The sequence below is a fragment of the Syngnathus acus genome, chromosome 10 (assembly GCF_901709675.1).
Source record: "Syngnathus acus chromosome 10, fSynAcu1.2, whole genome shotgun sequence".
NCBI lineage: Eukaryota > Metazoa > Chordata > Actinopteri > Syngnathiformes > Syngnathidae > Syngnathus > Syngnathus acus.
The window spans coordinates 8,508,893-8,527,743 of NC_051095.1; the positions used below are offsets into that span (position 1 = coordinate 8,508,893).

General features: G+C 40.7%; 3 protein-coding genes across 3 annotated transcripts; 1 reads left to right on the forward strand and 2 right to left on the reverse strand.

The window, feature by feature from the left end:
• The first annotated feature begins 2,398 nt into the window (after positions 1 to 2,398).
• On the forward strand, positions 2,399 to 7,013 carry LOC119129712. Its single transcript, XM_037263091.1, has 10 exons — positions 2,399 to 2,485; positions 2,569 to 2,889; positions 2,955 to 3,278; positions 3,348 to 3,488; positions 4,087 to 4,130; positions 4,200 to 4,340; positions 5,079 to 5,235; positions 5,317 to 5,652; positions 5,991 to 6,326; positions 6,885 to 7,013. The coding sequence occupies exons 1-10, from the start codon at positions 2,440 to 2,442 to the stop codon at positions 6,965 to 6,967; spliced, it is 1,929 nt and encodes a 642-aa protein (XP_037118986.1). The 5' UTR covers positions 2,399 to 2,439; the 3' UTR covers positions 6,968 to 7,013.
• A 199-nt stretch (positions 7,014 to 7,212) lies between these two features.
• LOC119129713 lies at positions 7,213 to 18,158 on the reverse strand. The gene is made up of 12 exons (XM_037263092.1): positions 17,746 to 18,158; positions 17,330 to 17,680; positions 16,884 to 17,207; positions 16,658 to 16,783; positions 16,365 to 16,408; positions 12,315 to 12,443; positions 9,823 to 9,892; positions 9,425 to 9,769; positions 9,003 to 9,341; positions 8,784 to 8,909; positions 8,485 to 8,528; positions 7,213 to 8,411 (listed from the first exon to the last, which is right to left on the reverse strand). Exons 1-12 carry the CDS (start codon positions 17,810 to 17,812, stop codon positions 8,280 to 8,282), a joined length of 2,097 nt encoding a protein of 698 aa, XP_037118987.1. The 5' UTR covers positions 17,813 to 18,158; the 3' UTR covers positions 7,213 to 8,279.
• Positions 13,056 to 14,209, reverse strand: LOC119129120. Its single transcript, XM_037262180.1, has 3 exons — positions 13,854 to 14,209; positions 13,436 to 13,786; positions 13,056 to 13,324 (listed from the first exon to the last, which is right to left on the reverse strand). The coding sequence occupies exons 1-3, from the start codon at positions 13,897 to 13,899 to the stop codon at positions 13,056 to 13,058; spliced, it is 666 nt and encodes a 221-aa protein (XP_037118075.1). The 5' UTR covers positions 13,900 to 14,209.
• Positions 18,159 to 18,851: the final 693 nt, after the last annotated feature.

Consider the following 18,851-nt stretch of genomic DNA (forward strand, 5'->3'; position numbering starts at 1 on the left):
AATAAAAAAAAAAACCAAAAAAACCCATGAAGTCGACCAGTCTCGCAGCACACACACATATGTATGTATACGGAGCTGACAGATACAAACCAAGTGAAAGAGGCAACACCTTTATTCTGGTTCAAACCCATTTATATAGTCAGTTGAAAAAATGGATGTTTAAATCATCACTTGCAAAAAGTCAAAGAATTCATCAGAACATGTGTATTCAATTAAAGTGTGTTTATACTCGTACTATATTTTTCCACATAATGCAAAAATGTTGCACCAGGACATTATCTTGCATACTTTGTCTAAAGTGAACAACAGTAGGTGGCGACCGCAAAAGAAACAATAAGGAAAAAAACACGTCAGAATGGAGCTGATTGCCGTCGGCATGACGACGGCCAGACAGGAAGCGGCGCTTGGACGGCCGCGTGGTCACTTCAGCTGGACGTGGATCTGCTCCACTTGCCACATCAACAGCAAGTTGATGGTTTGCAGATCCTGAACTTGATAAGCAAAGTCCTGCTGGGGTCCGCCGTTGAAAGGGAGCTGGAAAGCGCCACTGCCACACTTGATGACAATCTAGACGGCGGCAGGCAGAGTACGGGTTACTTTCTACAGGTTTAGAATTTGGGTGATGATTGAACGCCGACTTAGCGACGGACGTCACCTCGAAGGGGAGTCCTGGTCCAAAGGGGTTTTGTTGGGGAAGGCTCCCGGTCAGCTTGCTGCTCCAATTGTCTTTGACTTTGGCGTTCACGGCGAATTTCTTGGTGCCAAAGTCGACGTTCAGGTGCAGCGCATTGTTGTCCGTCTCTTTGCTGCTGCTGTCACGCACGTTCAGGTTGATCACCAGTCTGCGAGCACAAATGTGTCAGCTGCCTTCTTTGGCTGTGTGTGTGGTGGTGGTGGTGGTGGTGGTGGGGGGGGGGGGGGGGGGGGGTCATTACCTGGTTGCTTGGGGAATGGATTGTCCCTTGATGACGAGTGTACGGCCCATGCTGAGACCGCCCAAGCCACCTTGGAAGCCGCCCGTCTGCGCGCACACACACCGGAGAAAGATGGGAACAAGTAGGCCATGCACGCGCTTTGGGGACAGCTCCAGTGGACAAACAAAGGCATTTGGTTGCATGTCTAGATAGACACTATACGGAGCTGCAAGCTACAAACCAAGTGAAAGAGCCTAGGCATTTATTTGGTTCAAACCCATTTATAGTTAGATGAAAGATTGGATGTTTAAATCATCACTTCAAAAGCACAAGAGGGCGACTCTGCCTAGCCTGTGTGATAATGTGTGACCTTATAGTCTTAAGTGAGAGCAACTCCTACGTATACGCAAAGAGTGTCATAAAGAAGGGAAAGCCAATGAAGTAAGAGAAAGGTTACAGCGATACAATGGCAGAGCTCAAGCTACCTAGCTAATCACAAGTGCCAAAGAGGCCTATTCTAATTGTGTTTACATTTGCAACAGCCTCATCATTGTGATACTGACTCCATAGAGCATGACTCAACCACTAAACGCCGCCAAAGTTCAATGAAAGATTTACAGGAAATGGTATGGTAGGGCATCATCAAATGCTGCCAGACCCCGCTGTGATATTTTTGCACCTATGGCCAGTCAGGAAGTACGTGTGCCGTCATGAACAGTCATACAGACACTACTTCACACTTCTCACCCCCCTCGCATCATGGCTCTTACTTTATATGTGAAGTTGACACTTGTTTTCCGAGAACTACAGACTTCCAACTCTAATCTCCACAGACAAAGACTTAAGACTCTTAAACCATAAAAGCATTCATCAAGAGGAAGAAATCAAATCTAATCGTTATCAAACACGGACACATGATTGAAAATGGCCTCCAAAAGGCCATCTTCGCGGCAGCCAACTTGACATCATTCGTCAGCAGACAACCTTTTGGATTTCCTTATAAAAAACATATTGTGTTCACGTCGATGTCCTGCATGGATTCCAGCGCGTCTGTAAATGTTTCAGCCATGTCAACTTTACGCCGTTCCCATCGGCTGTGTTCACTCCCACAATGGTGCAAACACCGATTTCCACCTACGTGTGTCAACCACAAGAAAGAAAATCCCACCCATGCGGAAGGGGGTTAGATCCTTCCGATACTTTTGGAGGGGAATGCGAGCAGAATGAACATGTAATAAAAAAAAAAAGATCCAATTCAACACAAACGGTTCATGATTTGTTATCGAAGTGACGAGCATATTATTTGTAATTCTATAAAGTTCACAAAGACAATTCAATTTAAGAACATAAAGCATACTGGAAATATTTGGTGGACATATTTCCACTGGGTTGAGCTGACACATAAAACCACTAATGAAGATGTCTGTGAAACAGTCTCCTCCTCTTTGGTGTGAATGGATTTCAGTAAAAAAAGAAACGTTCGATGCCGTCTAGATGGAGTGCTGTTCACTTGCTGAGTGTCAAAATGTGGACGGCGCTTCATCTTCTGATTCTACTGATCCCATACGGAGGCAAGTCGAAGCTCAAGGACAATGGAGTCGCGTGTACAGTTTACATCACTCTTTTTAACATCTCTACTTTTTTTTCTACTCAGGATGTGTTGGTGGTCCGGACTTTACGACAAAGACGATTGCAGTTGGACAGAATGTCTCGCTGAATTGTACCTATAAAGTGCAAACGTTAAATCTTGTTTGGATCAGACTTGTTCCTGGAACTATTCCTGAAATTTTATTTGGATCGTCAAATACACTTAAAAATGAGCCATCAAAACGTGGACGTCTCACAGCCAAAAAAGAGTCTGGAAGGTTTGTTCTGCAAATTAGTAAAGTGCAGAAAAGTGATATTGCAATATACTACTGCTTGAGAGTGACTTACCCGGAGAAGTTTTTGAGTGGAACATTTCTTCAGGTCAGAGGTAAAGTAAGTACATTGTAAGATGGTTTTGGAAAAAAAATGCCATTCTTACATTTCTTTTCATAGATAATGAGACTGAGATTCAAAACTTGGGGTCTGATGAGAGCCGACCAGGACCGTACGAGAGCTCACAGTGCTCCGTCCTCCATCCCGTCCGTGGCACTGAAAGTTGTACAGATGGACACAAAGTTTATTGGTTCAGTTCTGGAACTAACGGCGTACTTGCCAGCTTCGTTTATGCTCATGAGCAGTGTGAAAAGGTCAGAAACGACTTGATGCAGAAATGCGTTTACGCTGTTTCGAAAAACGTCAGCTCTTCTGATGCCCGAACGGACGTTTGTGCTGTGGCCACCTGTGGAGAGATTTTTATAGGAAAGGCAACAAATAAAGGTAAATATTTCATTTTCAGTGGTATCAATTGTGTGCTTTTATGTGTAAATGATGATTTGTTTTCCTTACATCGTCCAGCTCAAAATGCCAGCGGGTGTGATACATGTCAGTATGTTGTCTACGTCTTGGGTGCTGCTTTGGTCTCAATCGTCATCTTTTTAGCCATCCTCATCGAAAAGAGAATGACACAAAAATGCTTTGGCTGCAGAGGTAAGAGATTCTCAGCATTATTAATTTTGAGGGCTTCTCAAAGCTTTTACTTTTTAGCAAAGAGAAATCCTTCCTCAAAATTTTAATACCAAATAAACCAGGTGTATCCTTAAATGCTACAGGAATTAAAAAGTTGACAATTTTTCACAAAACAAGTCATAATGTTACTATAACAAATTCAATCAAAGAAAAATGAGGTAATGTTATGAGAATATAGCAGAGATAGAAAAACAAAAACAAAAGGCTACCAACGTATCAAGTAAGTCATACTTTAACAAGTGAACTTTAAAAATTTAAGTTTGGCGCAGTCTTAATACATATTTTATTCTAGATATTTTCTTTTTCCAAGAAAAATAGGACTTTATTAACAAAAATATGCCTTTTCTTCTAAAAGCAACAGGCCTTTAATCCTGTAATAATAATTTCTGTTGTTCAAGTAAAAACTTTATTTTTGAGTTTTGAATTGTTTTGTGGGTGTGTCTGTGACCATACGCGAGAAGAAAATATTACAGCAGAATTTATTGCATTTTTTTCTGGGGACCTCCAAGCTACGGCTCGCTAATGATTGCTTTGATGCATTTTTTCCCCGATCGTTTAGCTTGTTCACAAACCCATGAAGAAACATCCAGTCATGTGAAGCAAGTAAGTAGAAAAAAAGAATTCAGCAGGTTTTCATCTTCTTTTCATGGCACATGCGTCTTGTTTTCTCAGAGAGACGAGGACTCCTTGGTTTATTCCGTGCCGAAAATCAGTACCAGGAAAAGTGGTAAAGCGAGCCAGACGAATGCGAGAACCCCAGAGGAATTTTGTGTATATTCCGGTGTTCATTTGTACCCAAATGATCATGCTGTTGAATAAATTGGCAAAATTACTCAAGAAAGAAAAACTACCACGATTGTTTTAAAATATTCAAATGAATAAAGATGATCAAAAGATGTGTATTTACAGGCTTTAGTGTCCCATCACTGAGAACTATTCATTGTTTATTTTTTCCAACATGTGTTTTTGTGGCGCTCACCACTACAACCAATAAATATGCCCTGAAATGCATATGTAGTGTTGTTATCATTTCTCAATGCTTCTTTCATTCGGGGTGAAGGCAAAGAGAAGCCGTAGTTTTGTGCCTCGCTTCGGCTTGAAGATTTGTCAACCACAAGAAGGCTTTGACTTTCCATGCGGCAACTGTGGCAGGAGGCCTCAACTGTTTGAAAGTGAGTAAACAAGTACGTGTGTGTGTGTGTGTTGTGTGATTTTTGGTTAGGGTGCCTGAAAGGTGTGTGTCTGGGATAGATGGAAATTCTATCTTCATAGTCATAGAGGTCAATTTAAAGCCTGTTAAAGATATTTTCTTTTAAAAGGAATGAAAACAAAAACAATTGGTAAAAAAAAAAAAAAAAAGTCCGTAACTTAACAATAAACTGTGAAGTGAATTTAGATAGCCCATTCAACTTTCAAGGTGTTGACGTTGTGACCATTCAAGAGTCTGAACAATGAAAATCTCTGGAATCATCACATTTTTTTGTTGAGTTCTTTTTTTTCAGGGCCACCGATGGTGTTATGTGACGCTCCGTGAAAATGGGTCACCAGTAGAAAAAATGCAGCGGAAGCCAATTTTCTGCATTTCAGTGTCACGATAGTTTGCAACCTGCAGATGTCTTCATGACTGAGTGGATCGACAACACTCGGGTCAGCCTCGCTGTCACGATGACCGCCGGACTAACTGCACTCGTACTTCTCAGCGCGCCATGTGAGTGCAGCATTGGTAACATTACTTATGTAATCTCAAGATCAGATTTGAAGAATAATTGTTTCCATTTTACTTTCCCAGCTCTGATTCAAGCACTGGAGCCAGTGTCTTTGGTCAGCGTGGAAGTTGGTCTTAACGTGACTTTTGCATGCTCACGCACCGAGAATACGGGAGACATATTTTACTGGTACAAGATAAAAGTCGGTTACGTGATCGAAACCATCGTGGAGGGCTACTTTGGAGAACTATTCCTTCGAAGTCACTTTCAAAACGGCAGATTCACAAGTTGGCACACAGGAGACGTTTACTTTTTAAACATCGCCAATGTCAACAAAGAGGACGAAGCCACGTACACTTGCCAAGCTGGCACCTCGTACAACATGCGCTTCATTGGCAGTACACATTTGCTTGTGAAAGGTAAAGACTTTATGTTGCGCATACTTCCCGGTGGTGAAAAACTATATGACCCCCGATGGCGTCACACGTCAATTGACTGAGGCGGAGCATTTTGGGAAACAATCTTCTCTTTTTCTTCAGTCACTCTTTTCACACTGCACTTGAGCATGTGTCTCATTGAAGGTTTGGGAGTTCATGTGAAGGTCGGGAGCAAAGGTTGATTCATTTTTGGGTCAGGGTTTGTTTAAGGTCAGCCAAAAGCCCAAAATATAAACCGACTGAGTGCAGTGTGAAAAGAGCTTCATCTTCCCCATCAAAGGGTGACACTGGGAACAAGTTCTACTTCCCATACATTGCAGGTCCCATGCACAAGTCCTTCAACGTGAAGCAAATTCCGCAAGCCATGTCCGTCGAGGCGGGCCAGTCGGTGACGCTCCAGTGTTCCATTCTCTCAGAGAGCAAGGAGAACAACAGTCTGTGTCCGGGTGAATGCAGCGTGTACTGGTTCAAATCCGGATCACAAGACTCCTCCTCGCACATCATTTACACCGAGGCAGATGATGAAAAGGCACAAGGGAGCTGTGTCTACCATCTGTTCAAACTCATCCAGAACTCGTCCGATAGTGGGACATACCACTGCGCGGTGGCAACATGTGGGCAGATCCTGTTTGGCCAAGGAACTCATGTGGAGATACGTATGTATTTGAAATTTGAAATTAGCATGCAATGACACCGACCCCAACATCTTAAAGAACATCTAGGCAACAAGTGGTTCTCCCAAAAGTAGAGTTTGTTCCAGACCTAAAAATAGTGTGCAGGTGGGATTTGATAATAAAGTAATAATTTGATGTTCTTAATCACCTGCCCACTACCTCAACCTAAATAGGTGTCTTAGTAGACACTGGGATGATGGACAAGTTCCTCTTTTTTGTTTCACAGAATAGGTTGGGCCTTACGACTTCCTGTTGCGGCGTGACTCTCTAACACCATCTTAGGGTCTAAAATTAGCTTCTTCTCATACATGTTCACTCAAAACAAAATGTCAGTAAGTACAGAACCCAAGCATCTTAGAAGTGACCTAAAAAGAGCTACTCACTCAAATTTAAGGTTATTCAGCTTTCGGGTGAAATTTTCAAAATATATATAATAAATTATTAATTTATTTGTTTTAGTTTACATGAAATTAAAATGTTGGCTCAATCAGAGGCAGTTGTGGCACATCTCATGTGGTTTTGTGTGATTGTCTATTTCAGAACAAGATCTGAAACCAGTCGGCATCGTGCTCGGGACTCTGCTTGCCTCTTCCGTGATTGTGGTCGCTGTTGTCACGATCTAGTTTCCATGCATTTATTGTGAATTAAATCTTGATCTTTGGAACAAAACATGCACTGTCTTCATTCAGCTCACATTTGTTTTTTTTCTGTGCATTTTCATGAATGTGACAATTCTCTGCTTAAATCTCAGCAGAAGAACGCAGATCCAGTTTGACCTCACATTCAATATATTTTTATTGTTTGCTTCAAATCGAGCAGTGGATCTTTCATGAGGAATGCATTATGAAAAATGAAATAGCAGACAACGTTATTTTGCACCCAGCGATGTAATTTGTCCATATTTAAAATGTTTGCCATATCTGTTTTGGAAGTGTGTGGTCCTTTGTGATCCCCGCTAAAATGTTGTCTTCAGTTCATATGACAAGCATTTTTGGGGGAGGAAGCTGGGACTGGGACAAAAAAGTAATATCTTAAGCTGAAGAGAACCAATACAAACGCGTTAACACAGGAAAGCACAAAAAAAAAAAAACAGAAACGCATGCACACACGCTTCGAACTTCCTGCCACAGATGCTAAATGGAAAGTTGAAGGCTCGTCGTGGATGACGCTTGTAAATGAATAAAAAAAGAAAGCGTGACCTCGTGAGATTTCGACTTCCTGTCCAAATGATCCCTTCAAGCACTACAGCATCATTGTTAAAATCAGAACAGAACTATTTACCGTTCATTTATTTCAAGATTAAACATTTTATTGTTTGCAATGACAAGCGACAAAACATGTTGAAAATAAAAATAAGTTGTCATAATTTTCACATAAAGCACATGTTGAAGCCTTCATTAAGACTTTTGCTTGTGATGAAACCTGGTCATTATCATCAGTCATTGAATGACAAAAATTCAGATTTTTTTTCTTAATATAGTAACTTGTCCAAAACTATTCATCATGATTGCTGCATTTATGATCTGAGGAATTGTAAACTATATTGTTTACTTATCATTAGATCCAACTGATCTCATTGACTGAATTTTAGTAAATATTTCCAACTCTTTGCTTTTAAATGTCTTAAATTATTTAGTTTGTGTTTTTTGTGTCTTGGCTTTCAAATGCCTTCAATTATATTTTTTGGGGTGATTATCTTTAAATGTATTTTTAGGGACGCGAAGCGCATTGAGTTACCTTGTGCATGAAATGCGCTACACAATAAGGCTGCCTTGCCTTAAAACATATTTTCTAATTGAGAGCAATCACATGGTTGTTACTTTTGTTCATAAACACACCAAAAATGGTTCTTTCCTGACTGTAAAAAAAATAAATAAAATAAAATAAAGGGTCTGGTATGCGAACGTTTTCGAGCATTTTATCATTTCCGCCTTATTAAGCTTCGCGAAGGCAGACGTCGGTATACGTGCTAAAACCCTCGTTTTTTCTCGTTCTCGTTTGCCTGGCTTTGCCACTTTTCCTGGCAACGATGGTCGGCGCGGAATAAACCAAAGTGTCCTCGGTTCTCTGAGAAAACAAGTCAGACGTGTCAGAAGAAGAAGGTGGAAAGGGAGCAAACGTGGAGAAACTTTCGACTGACCTGCTGCGCTCCACTGCATGTTTCTTCTTGAGTTTGCCGACAAGCTGAACATCGAAAAGAGAAAGTCTTTCAAGTAGTGGTTCTTAAATAGGACTCACGAACCAGAGTTTTCTTAGTTCCATGACATAACTTGGAATATACTATGCAGACTTAAATGTGTGTGTACATATACAAGACACGTCTAGATCTAGGCATGGCTCAAGTTTTGTCTAAATCACAGGGCCCGAGTTTGACACTTCAAGTCAAAATTGTGGCAAAAAACTTTTCCATTTGGAGACTACATGTGCACATTCTCTTACCTTTGCAGTAAGAACAGCCTTTTGTCATGATCTTGCATATAAGGAAGGCTGATATGATCCCACTTAAGGCCAAAGCAGAACCCAAGACAAAGATGACAGACCTATGTATATCACATTTGCTGCCATCTGGATCATGGGAAAAAAGAAAACATTACAGTGATTTGCACTTTTTAAAATCTGTACTACTTGACAATTCTGATATCAAAATATTAGATTTACCTTGCGTGATGACCTTTGTTGCCTTTGCCATAAAAATGTGGCCACATGTGACCACAGCACAAGAGTAGGTTCCAGCGCTGACGTTTGGGAAAGTGTGAACGCATTCCTGCATGGAGCCCTTTGCAACTTTCTCACATTCGTCATGAGTGTAAATGAAGTGGGGATTCGAATCTTCTGGTCCAGCTCTGAGCCAATAAACGTTGTGTCCATCTGCGCACGTTTTACTCCCAGAGCGAGAGACGACCGAGCAGCGCGAGGTCACAGATGGTCCCAGACGGCTCTCGTCAGACAACAAGTCATGAGTGACAGCAAAGACAGAGGTTTTTGCTTCTGGAAAATCTGAAAAACAGAATTCACCTTTAAGTATAGTATCTGGAAATTTCTCAAAGCCCAATGACATATTGTCAATTTGTCAAAATTACCCTTGACCTGCAGAAATATTCCTTTCAAAAATATCACATCATGAATCCACGGTGTCCAGAGGAAACAGTAGTAGAGCGCTGTGTCACTTTTTTGCACCTGACTAATTTGCAGAACAAACTTCCCTGGCTCTTGCTTGACTGTGATACGACGTCCACTCTTTGACGACTCCTGTCTTGTGAAACCACCGGGTGCGTTGTGACCTAAAAATTCAGGAAAAGTTCCAGAAACAAGTCGAATCCAAAAAAGAACATCTCGCGCAGTGGTGTCATCTCTGAGACATTCCAGAGAGGCATTTTGTCCAACCGCTGTCATCTCTGTCGTGAAGGTGGGACCACTTGTGCATCCTGAACAGAAGTAAACCAAAAACAATGATGTTAACAAGAGCGATGAACATGACTATCCCCATTGTCCTTGAGCTCGGACTTGCCTCCGTATGGGATTAGCAGAATCAGCAGATGAAGCGCCGTCTGCATTTTGTCGTCGTTTCAGCAAGTGAGTGGCAGTCCCTGCACACAGCATCAAATGTTTATTGACTTGAATCGATTCACACCAAAGGGGAGGGGACAATTTCAAAGACATCTCATTGGTCGTTTCAGGCGTCGACCCAACCCGACGGAAATGCGTCCACCAAAACGTTCCTGTAAGTTTGCATTATTTTCTGACAGTCAAGCCTCTGATTGAACGACACCCACATGCTCATTACTTAACCAATAAACACGAAGCGTTTGTGCTGGATGATTCCAAAACAAGATTGATATGTTCTTTACACTTTCTTTGAATGACACACTGAAGTGTGGTCACACGGATCCTGTATTGTACATTAAACCTTAGCTGGGAGTGTTTTGACAAAACCCCAAAGGTGAGATGAAAGTCAGAATTAAAATTGTATGATGATTTTCATACCTTTGAAAATGATTTTAGTGAAGACAGCAGAATCGAAAAGTGGACAATTTGGGCAGCAAATAGCACTCCTATTCCTATGCTAGGTGGGTAATCAACGGGTCCTAAAAGGTTGCAAACACTTGCAAATGGTTGCAGACAGTTTTTCTTGTCACGTGTTCAAAATTTCTTTGCGAAATGAAAAAAACATTGGCAAATATTACAACTGTTGCAGAACATTTTTTGTTTTTAATTTATTTATTAATCTCCCGGGTCGCTTATCATTACGAGGGTCGCGGGAGTGCTTGTTGGCAAACTAAATATGTTTTGTAGTTTATTTTCCTGATGCTATCAGCATTGGGTGTTAGTTTGAGATCATAAGTGGACTTCATATTTGTCCAAATTGAACCTTTCCATCACTTTGGTGAAGAAAAATTGTGATCAATGAAATGTTTTCCAGCAAATTCCAGCCGAACCCTTTATTTTTTTTCACCATCATTTGTCTTTGATTTTTTTGCATCTGTGTTTTCTTTTGAAAATCCACCAAAGTGACGAAAATAACATGAAAGTACCGTTTAGGTTTTGTATTTAACAAATAAAATGACAAGTTCGTTCAAAAAGTAACAGGCTTATATGAGAAGTGTGGAGATGTGCAAACTATTTGTGTATGACCGTTTATGATGCAACGTGTATTTCCTGACTAGCTGCATGTACAAAAATGTCACAGTGTGGTCTGACTGCATCGCATAATCAAACACATGTTGCTGTGTTCCCACTTGTGAGGACAAGTTAGCACCTAGCTGGGCTGCCTCCACAAGCCAAAAGCGTGAGAGCCTTCTGAGATTCCGCTTGGTTCAGTTATTTTAGTCTGAGATGTATGTGTTTAATACACACTACACCAGGGGTGTCAACCTTATTTGTGTCGTGGGCTGCATCATCAGTCATCAATGATGTCAACCCAAATAAATGCATGAATGTCTCATATTATATACAGTGTAGGCGACACAACAAACTGATGAATGACTAGTTTTGAAATAAGAGACTAGTAAGAATGGTTTAAATTTTAAAATAGATGAATGTAACAAAAATGGCTAGAAACATCTCTATTTTTAAAAGTGAAGACATTTTGCAAATTTAGTATTGACACAAAGGCGATACAGAATTTGTCTTTGCGGGCCAAATATAATTACACTGTGAGCCAAATTTGGCACGCGAGCCAGAGCTTGACACCGCTGCACTACTTGTTGAATGACTTTATGAGTGACTACTAAAGACTAATCTCAATTCCAATCTCAAGTCTGGACCATTTTATACGAATGGATTATTCGATGCGTGACTGACAGCAGGGCCGGACTGCCAAATGAGCACACCGGGTAGTTGAATTTCAGGTTACACAAACTCAACCCTTGTTGCTGTTGATGACGAGAAAAAGCACTCTGTACAGTTCTTCATCCTGTCTGAGTGTTCAATTTGAAGCAGGACTGAACACGCTGGCTTCACTCAAACTGAAAGAAGTGGACACCTTTGTTGAAATCAGAATATGACATTTATTTCATGACTTCCTATTTTTTGTTGGTGCAGGATTAACGTCAACGTAAGCATGTTGAAAATAAACCACAACAGAAACCATACGTTGTTCTCATTTGCACATACAGCCTTAACATATTATTATTTTATTTTTTAAATGAAGAAAATCCATTGTCATGAATCATTGGAGTCTTTAAAATGAATGTGGTACTTAAAAACAATAGCTCGAGTCCATTTTTCACATCTTCTAATCCTTATCACATTTGCAATCTCACTACCATTGTAATACAGTTTTCTTGTCCTTGATGAAGCAATTTATTTTCTTAAAAATCACTGCAATCATTCTATTTTGATTGACGGAGGTTGAACAGTGATATTTTAGTCCCATTATGCCAAATATGATTCCTTGCACTGTAAAGTTTTGCAGTACTTTTGAAATGTGAAAGATCGTAGTGCAAACTTTGCATTAATTTGGTCTCGTTAGGTTTCGCAAAGGCAGACGTCCGTATACGTGCTAAAATCCTCATTTTGTCTCGCTCTCGTTTGGCTCTCTTTGCCACTTGTCCTGGCGACGATGGTCGGAGCGGAATAAACCAAAGTGTCCTCGGTTCTCTGAGAAAACAAGTCACTTGTGTCACAAGAAGAAGGTGGAAAGGGAGCAAACGTGCGGAGAGGCTTTCGACTGACCTGCTGCACACCACTGCACGATTCTTCACGAGTTTGCCGACAAGCTGAACATTGAAGAGAGAAAGTCTTTCAAGTAGTGGTTCTTAAACAGGACTCACAAGCCAGAGCTTTTCAGGTTCCATGACATAACTTGCAATAAACTATGCGGTGTTCTTTTAAAAAGTCCAAACTTATATGTATGTCTATATACATATGTCTGTATAGACATCTCGATTTAGATATATATAGATATATACATATACTATATGTTTAGGCATGGCTCAATTTTTGTCTAAATCCCAGGTGATGAGGGGAACCGCTTTAACATGCAGGACAGTGGCCTTCGAGGGCCTGAGTTTGACACTTTGAGTCAAAATGATGCCAAACAGCTTTTGCATTTGGAGACTTCATGTGCACGTTCTCTTACCTTTGCAGTGAAAACAGCCTTTTGTCTTGATCTTACATATGAGGAAGGCTGATATGATCCAGCTGAAGGCCAAAGCAGAACCCAAGACAAAGATGACAGACCTTGGTATATCACATTTGCTGCCATCTGGATCATGAGGCCACAGCACAAGAGTACGTTCCGGCGTCGGCGTTGTTTGGAAAAGCTTGGACGCATTTCTGCATGGAGCCATTTGCAACTTTTTCACATTCGTCATGAGCGTAAATGAAGTTGGGATTTGAATCTTCTGGTCCAGCTCTGAGCCAATAAACGTTGTGTCCATCCTCACACGTTTTATTACCAGAGCGAGAGACGAACGAGCACTGCGATCGGCTCTTGTCATGACTGACAGCAGTGACGGCGGTCTCTGCATCTGGGTCGGCTGAAATGCAAATTGACCTTTTAGTCTTTCATATTAATTATCAAAGAACTGCAAAAAATGATGTAAATGATAAATTAGTGTTAAATTATTCTCAAAGCCAAATCACCTTACCTTTAACTTGTATAAATACTCCATTCAAAAATGTCAGTTTATGAACCCATGTTGTCCATTTGAAACAGTAGTAGAGCGCCGTGTCGCTTTTTTGCACCCAACTAATTTGCAGAACAAACTTCCCTGGCTCTTGCTTGACTGTTATACGACGTCCACTCTTTGATGTCCCAGTTTTGGGTTCTGCCATATCAAAGGATGGCATCTGACCTAAGATTTCTGGAAAGCTTCCAGAAGCAAATCGAATCCAAGCAAGATAATCCTCAATTTCAGAGGGGTTGCGGACACATTCCAGAGAGACACTTTGTCCAACGTTTTTGGTCTCTGTTGTGAAGGTGGGCTGACCCGTGTATCCTGCACAGAACAAAACACAGAGTATGAGTGATGAACATGACTCCGTTGCATTTGAGCTTGCACTTGCCTCCAAACGGGATCAGCAGGAGCAGCAGATGAAGCGTCGTCCGCATCTTGTTGTTCCACAAGTGCAGCAGTTTCTCCAGAGAGCTTCAAATGTTTAATGACTTGAAACGTAGAACACAAAAGGGGAGGGGACAATTTCACAGACATCGCATTGGGCGTTTCAGGTGTCAACCCAAGCAGGCTCTACTCAGTGAACGCTCTTCTGTACAAGACTTGCTATCTAGTTGCTGCGTCACGTTTGAGACTCTGACACTTTGAATAGCGCACATTCATGGCTAACGATTTCAATATATCAATGAATCAACTTGGAGGAAAACCCCCAAAAACCTTAAATCCGCCTGGCATTGTGAAGGTCTGCTTCAGAAACAGAATTGGTGCAAAGGAAAGTAATTAATCACACACAAATCAGCGTATTCATATCAAGTTTAAAAAGCTTAACTAAAAACAATGAGTACGTGAGGGACTATGACAAAGGGACAATACAAAAGTGTGTCATCTGAAGCAAAAGAAATATTTTGCGTTTGCTATCACGTTCACTTTAACCACAAACATTATTTATTACAATCATGTGTCCTGAACTCGTTTGTACTCGGATGGCAGCCATTTTGGAGAGTAACCTACACATGCGTGCTCAATAGGGTTTAAGTCAAAGTCAAAAGTCAAAGTCAGCTTTATTGTCAATCCCTTCATATAAGTTAAGTTAGCTGACGGTCTTGGCCAGTCTAAAATCTTCAACATCATCCTCGTTTGTGATTTTGTTTTAGGTCATTATCTTGTTGCATGATGAAGGTTCTCAGTTTGGATGCTTCTTTTGTTTCTCAGTGGCAGATGGAGGACATTAGCATTTCCTGACTGACTGTCGGTGCAGAAATGTCAATGTGGTCAGACGACATCATCAAAGAGAACATGTTGTCGTTTGGTTCCCACTTGTAGAGGTAATTCAGCGCTTTAGCGACAAAGTGTTTTTACGATGTAAAATGAGACCAAAAGATGAACTCTGATGTATTTGCCGGTTTAGTGTTCCCTCTCATTTCCTGTCAACGGTTCCCTTGAACACTGCTCTGCGTTGTTGGTCAAAGGCCTGCAGGCCAAAGACACATAATGCAAAAGCCAGAAGTTCATGTCGTGCACGTTAAACTCACAGTATTTGTACATCCTTCCTTCTGAACATCAAAGACAGGTACGGGTGGGAAGGTAAAGGAAGCTTTCATTTTTCCATGATCCACAACCGCTTACAGCAGCAGTGTATCTCGGTCCTAACACAAAATGCAGTCCAGGTTCCACATAAATCTTTCGCTCGCTTTCTTGACTCGCTGTGAATGGAAAGACGAATGGCTGGAATCAGCCTGAACACATCTGATATTTTTTGTGCTTTTACATAGAGTTGCTTTGAATTTCTACTGCACCTTTGGTAGGATCCTGGGATGCTTAATAAATATATGAAAATAATAAATAGTTTTTACATTGATACGAAATACATTTGTGTACAATTTGTGTAGGATCCTGGGATGATTAGTAAATATATGCAAATAATGAAAATATTATAGTTTTTACATTCATACAAAATAAATGACATACATGGATGATGAAGTGTCTCGTTTTTTTCCTAATGTGCTGATGATGATTTTTTTCTCATAAAATATGAATACAATAATCATATTTTTTCTCAGACATTTTATTCTCGTTACATTATATTTTTCATTTCAAGATTAGACTAACAAACTCTCAGCTGCAAGTAATGGCAATAGAAACACATTATTTTTTTAAATAACAAATGAGTCAGCAGTATTGTTGCAAATTCACATTTAGCTAGCTTTTAGCACATACCGGTGCAAGTCATGAGTGACTTACCATATTCACGATCTTTTTTTTTTTTTTAAATGATGAAAATCACTTGTCATGAATCACTGGAATCTTTAAACTGCATGTGGTACTTCAGAAAAATAGCTTGAGTCCATTTTTCTTTTTTTACATCTTCAATCCTTTATCACATTTGCAATCTCACTACCATTGTAATACAGTTTCCTTGTCTTTGATGAAGCAATCTGTTTTTTTAAAAATCACTGCAATCATTCTATTTTGATTGACAGAGGTTGTACAATGATATTTTAGTCCCATTATGCCTTGCGCTGTAAGTTTCTGCAGTACTTTTGAAATGTAAAAATTCTTAATACAAACTTTGACAGAAGTTGTACAGTGTTAGTTCAGTCCCAATATGCCAAATATGGTTCCTTGCACTGCAAACTTCTGCAAACTTTTGAAATGTGAAAGATCTTAATACAAACTTTAAATAAATTTGATCTCGTTAGGTTTCGCGGAGGCAGACGTCCGTATACGTGCTAAAATCCTCATTTTTTCTCGCTCTCGTTTGGCTGGCTTTGCCACTTTTCCTGGGGACAATGGTCGGCGCGGAATAAACCAAAGTGTCTTCGGTTCTCTGAGAAAACAAGTCACTTGTGTCACAAGAAGAAGGTGGAAAGGGAGCAAACGTGCGGAGAGACTATCGACTGACCTGCTGCACACCACTGCACGTTTCTTCACGAGTTTGCAGACAAGCTAAACATCAAAGAGAGATAGTCTATCAAGCAATGGCGTCACGAGGATTCCCAAAATAACTTGTATTACATCTTTTCCATCTCCCAAAGTGCATGCCTACACTTTTCTTTTTCTTATTATTTTCTGATGGCATTGAGTGAGACATTTGGCGACTATATTGGATTGGTCGTAAATTGAGGAAATGTTTGAAAACGAATGCCCCCCCCCAAATTGTGAGAACCCCAAAAGAAGCAGTGGAATTTCTCTCACCTATGCAGCAACAAAACGTTTTTGTCTTGACCTTGTATATGAGAAAAACTGACAGGATGGAGATTAAGGTCAAAGCAGCAGCCATGACGAAGATAACAGTCTTTAGGAAATCAGACTTGCTGGGGTCTGGATCATGAAGGATAAAAAAAACAAACAGCAAACAATAGTTTGCACTTTTTGAAATCCGTGCTACTTGACAATCCTGAAATAAAAATATTTGATTTACCTTGCGTGTTGACCTTTGTTGCCTTTGCCATAAAAATGTGCCCACATGTGGCCACAGCACAAGAGTACGTTCCGGCGTCGACGTTGTTATGGAAAGCGTGAACGCATTCCTGCATGGAGCCCTTTGCAACTTTCTCACATTCGTCATGAGTGTAAATGAAGTGGGGATTTGAATCCTCTGGTCCAGCTCTGAGCCAATAAAAGTTGTGTCCATCCTCACACGTTTTATTACCAGAGCGAGAGAGAACCGAGCACCGCGATCGGCTCTTGTTGAACTGCAAGTCATGAGTGACAGCAGTGACGGCTGTCTCTGCTTCTGGGTCGTCTGAAATGCAAATCGACCTTTTAGTCTGTCATGTTAATTATCAAAGAACTGCAACAAAATATTTAAATGACCAATTAACGTCTAAATATTCTCAATGCCAAATCACACATTTCCATATTTACCTTTGACCAGTAGAAATATTCCATTCAAAAATGTCATATTTTGAAACCATGATGGCAATTTGAAACAGTAGTAGAGCGCTGTGTCGATTTTTTGCACCTGACTAATTTGCAGAACAAACTTCCCTGGCTCTTGCTTGACTGTTATACGACGTCCACTCTTTGATGTCCCAGTTTTGGGTTCTGCCATATCAAAGGATGACATCTGACCTAAGATTTCTGGGAAGCTTCCAGAAGCAAGTCGAATCCAAATATGAAGAGCCTGAATTTCAGAGGAGTTGCGGGGACATTCCAGAGAGACACTTTGTCCAACTTTTTTGGTCTCTGTTGTGAAGGTGGGCTGACCCGTGTATCCTGAACAGAACAAAACACAGTAAGAGTGATGAACATGACTCCATTGCCTTTGAGCTTGGACTTGCCTCCAAACGGGATCAGCAGGAGCAGCAGATGAAGCGTCGTCCGCATTTTGTTGTTCCACAAGTGCATCAGTTTCTCCAGAGAGCTTCAAATGTTTAATGACTTGAAACGTAGACCACAAAAGAGGAGGGGACAATTTCACAGACATCGCATTGGCCGTTTCAAGTGTCAACCCAAGCCGGCTCTTCTCAGTGAACGCTCTTCTGTACAAGACTTGATATCTAGTTGTGCGTCACGTTTGAGACTCTGACACTTTGAATAGCGCACATTCATTGCTAACGATTTCACAATATCAATGAATCAACTTGGAGCAAAACCCCCAAAAACCTTAAATCAGCCTGGCATTGTGAAGGTCTGCTTGAGAAACAGAATTTGTGCAAACCAAAATAATTAATCACACACAAATCAGCGTATTCATATCAAGTTTAAAAAGCTTAACTAAAATGAGGACTATGACAAAGGGACAATACAAAAGTGTGTCATCTGAAGCAAAAGAAATATTTTGCGTTTGTTATCACGTTCACTTTAACCACAAACACGAATGCATCATTATTTATTACAATCATGTGTCCTGAACTCGTTTGTACTTTGGATTGAAGAGGATGGCAGCCATTTTGGAGACTAACCTACACAAGCGTGCTCAATAGGGTTTAAGTCAGCTGACGGTCTTGGCCAGTCTAAAGTCTTCAACATCATCCTCCTTTGTGATTCTGTTTTAGGTCATTATCTTGTTGCACGATGAAGGTTCACAGTTTGGATGCTTCTTTTGTTTCTCAGTGGCAGATGGATGACATTAGCATTTCCTGACTGACTGTCGGTGCAGAAATGTCAATGTGGTCAGACGACATCATCAAAGAGAACATGTTGTCGTTTGGTTCCCACTTGTAGAGGTAATTCAGCGCTTTAGCGACAAAGTGTTTTTACGATGTAAAATGAGACCAAAAGATGAACTCCGATATATTTGCCGGTTTAGTGTGCCCTCTCATTTCCTGTCAACGGTTCCCTTGAACACTGCTCAGCGTTGTTGATCAAAAGCCCACCGCAGGCCAAAGACACACAATGTGAAAGCCAGAAGTTTATGTCGTGCACGTTAAACTCACAGTATTTG

Excerpts from the sequence above, each read along its gene's own strand:
- LOC119129713 (XM_037263092.1), bottom strand. The coding sequence starts at position 17,812 with ATGCACTTGTGGAACAACAAAATGCGGACGACGCTTCATCTGCTGCTC. Across the intron at positions 9,342-9,424 it reads AATATTTCTGCAGGTCAAGG|ATTTTCCAGAAGCAAAAACC; the intron begins GTAATTTTGACA and ends TCTGTTTTTCAG. Across the intron at positions 8,910-9,002 it reads AACAAAGGTCATCACGCAAG|ATGGCAGCAAATGTGATATA; the intron begins GTAAATCTAATA and ends CCCATGATCCAG.
- LOC119129120 (XM_037262180.1), bottom strand. The coding sequence starts at position 13,899 with ATGCGGACGACGCTTCATCTGCTGCTCCTGCTGATCCCGTTTGGAG. Across the intron at positions 13,787-13,853 it reads CCTGCTGATCCCGTTTGGAG|GATACACGGGTCAGCCCACC; the intron begins GCAAGTGCAAGC and ends TGTTCTGTGCAG. Across the intron at positions 13,325-13,435 it reads AGTATTTATACAAGTTAAAG|CCGACCCAGATGCAGAGACC; the intron begins GTAAGGTGATTT and ends TTTGCATTTCAG.
- LOC119129712 (XM_037263091.1), top strand. The coding sequence starts at position 2,440 with ATGTGGACGGCGCTTCATCTTCTGATTCTACTGATCCCATACGGAG. Across the intron at positions 4,131-4,199 it reads CATCCAGTCATGTGAAGCAA|AGAGACGAGGACTCCTTGGT; the intron begins GTAAGTAGAAAA and ends TTGTTTTCTCAG. Across the intron at positions 5,653-5,990 it reads TACACATTTGCTTGTGAAAG|GTCCCATGCACAAGTCCTTC; the intron begins GTAAAGACTTTA and ends CATACATTGCAG.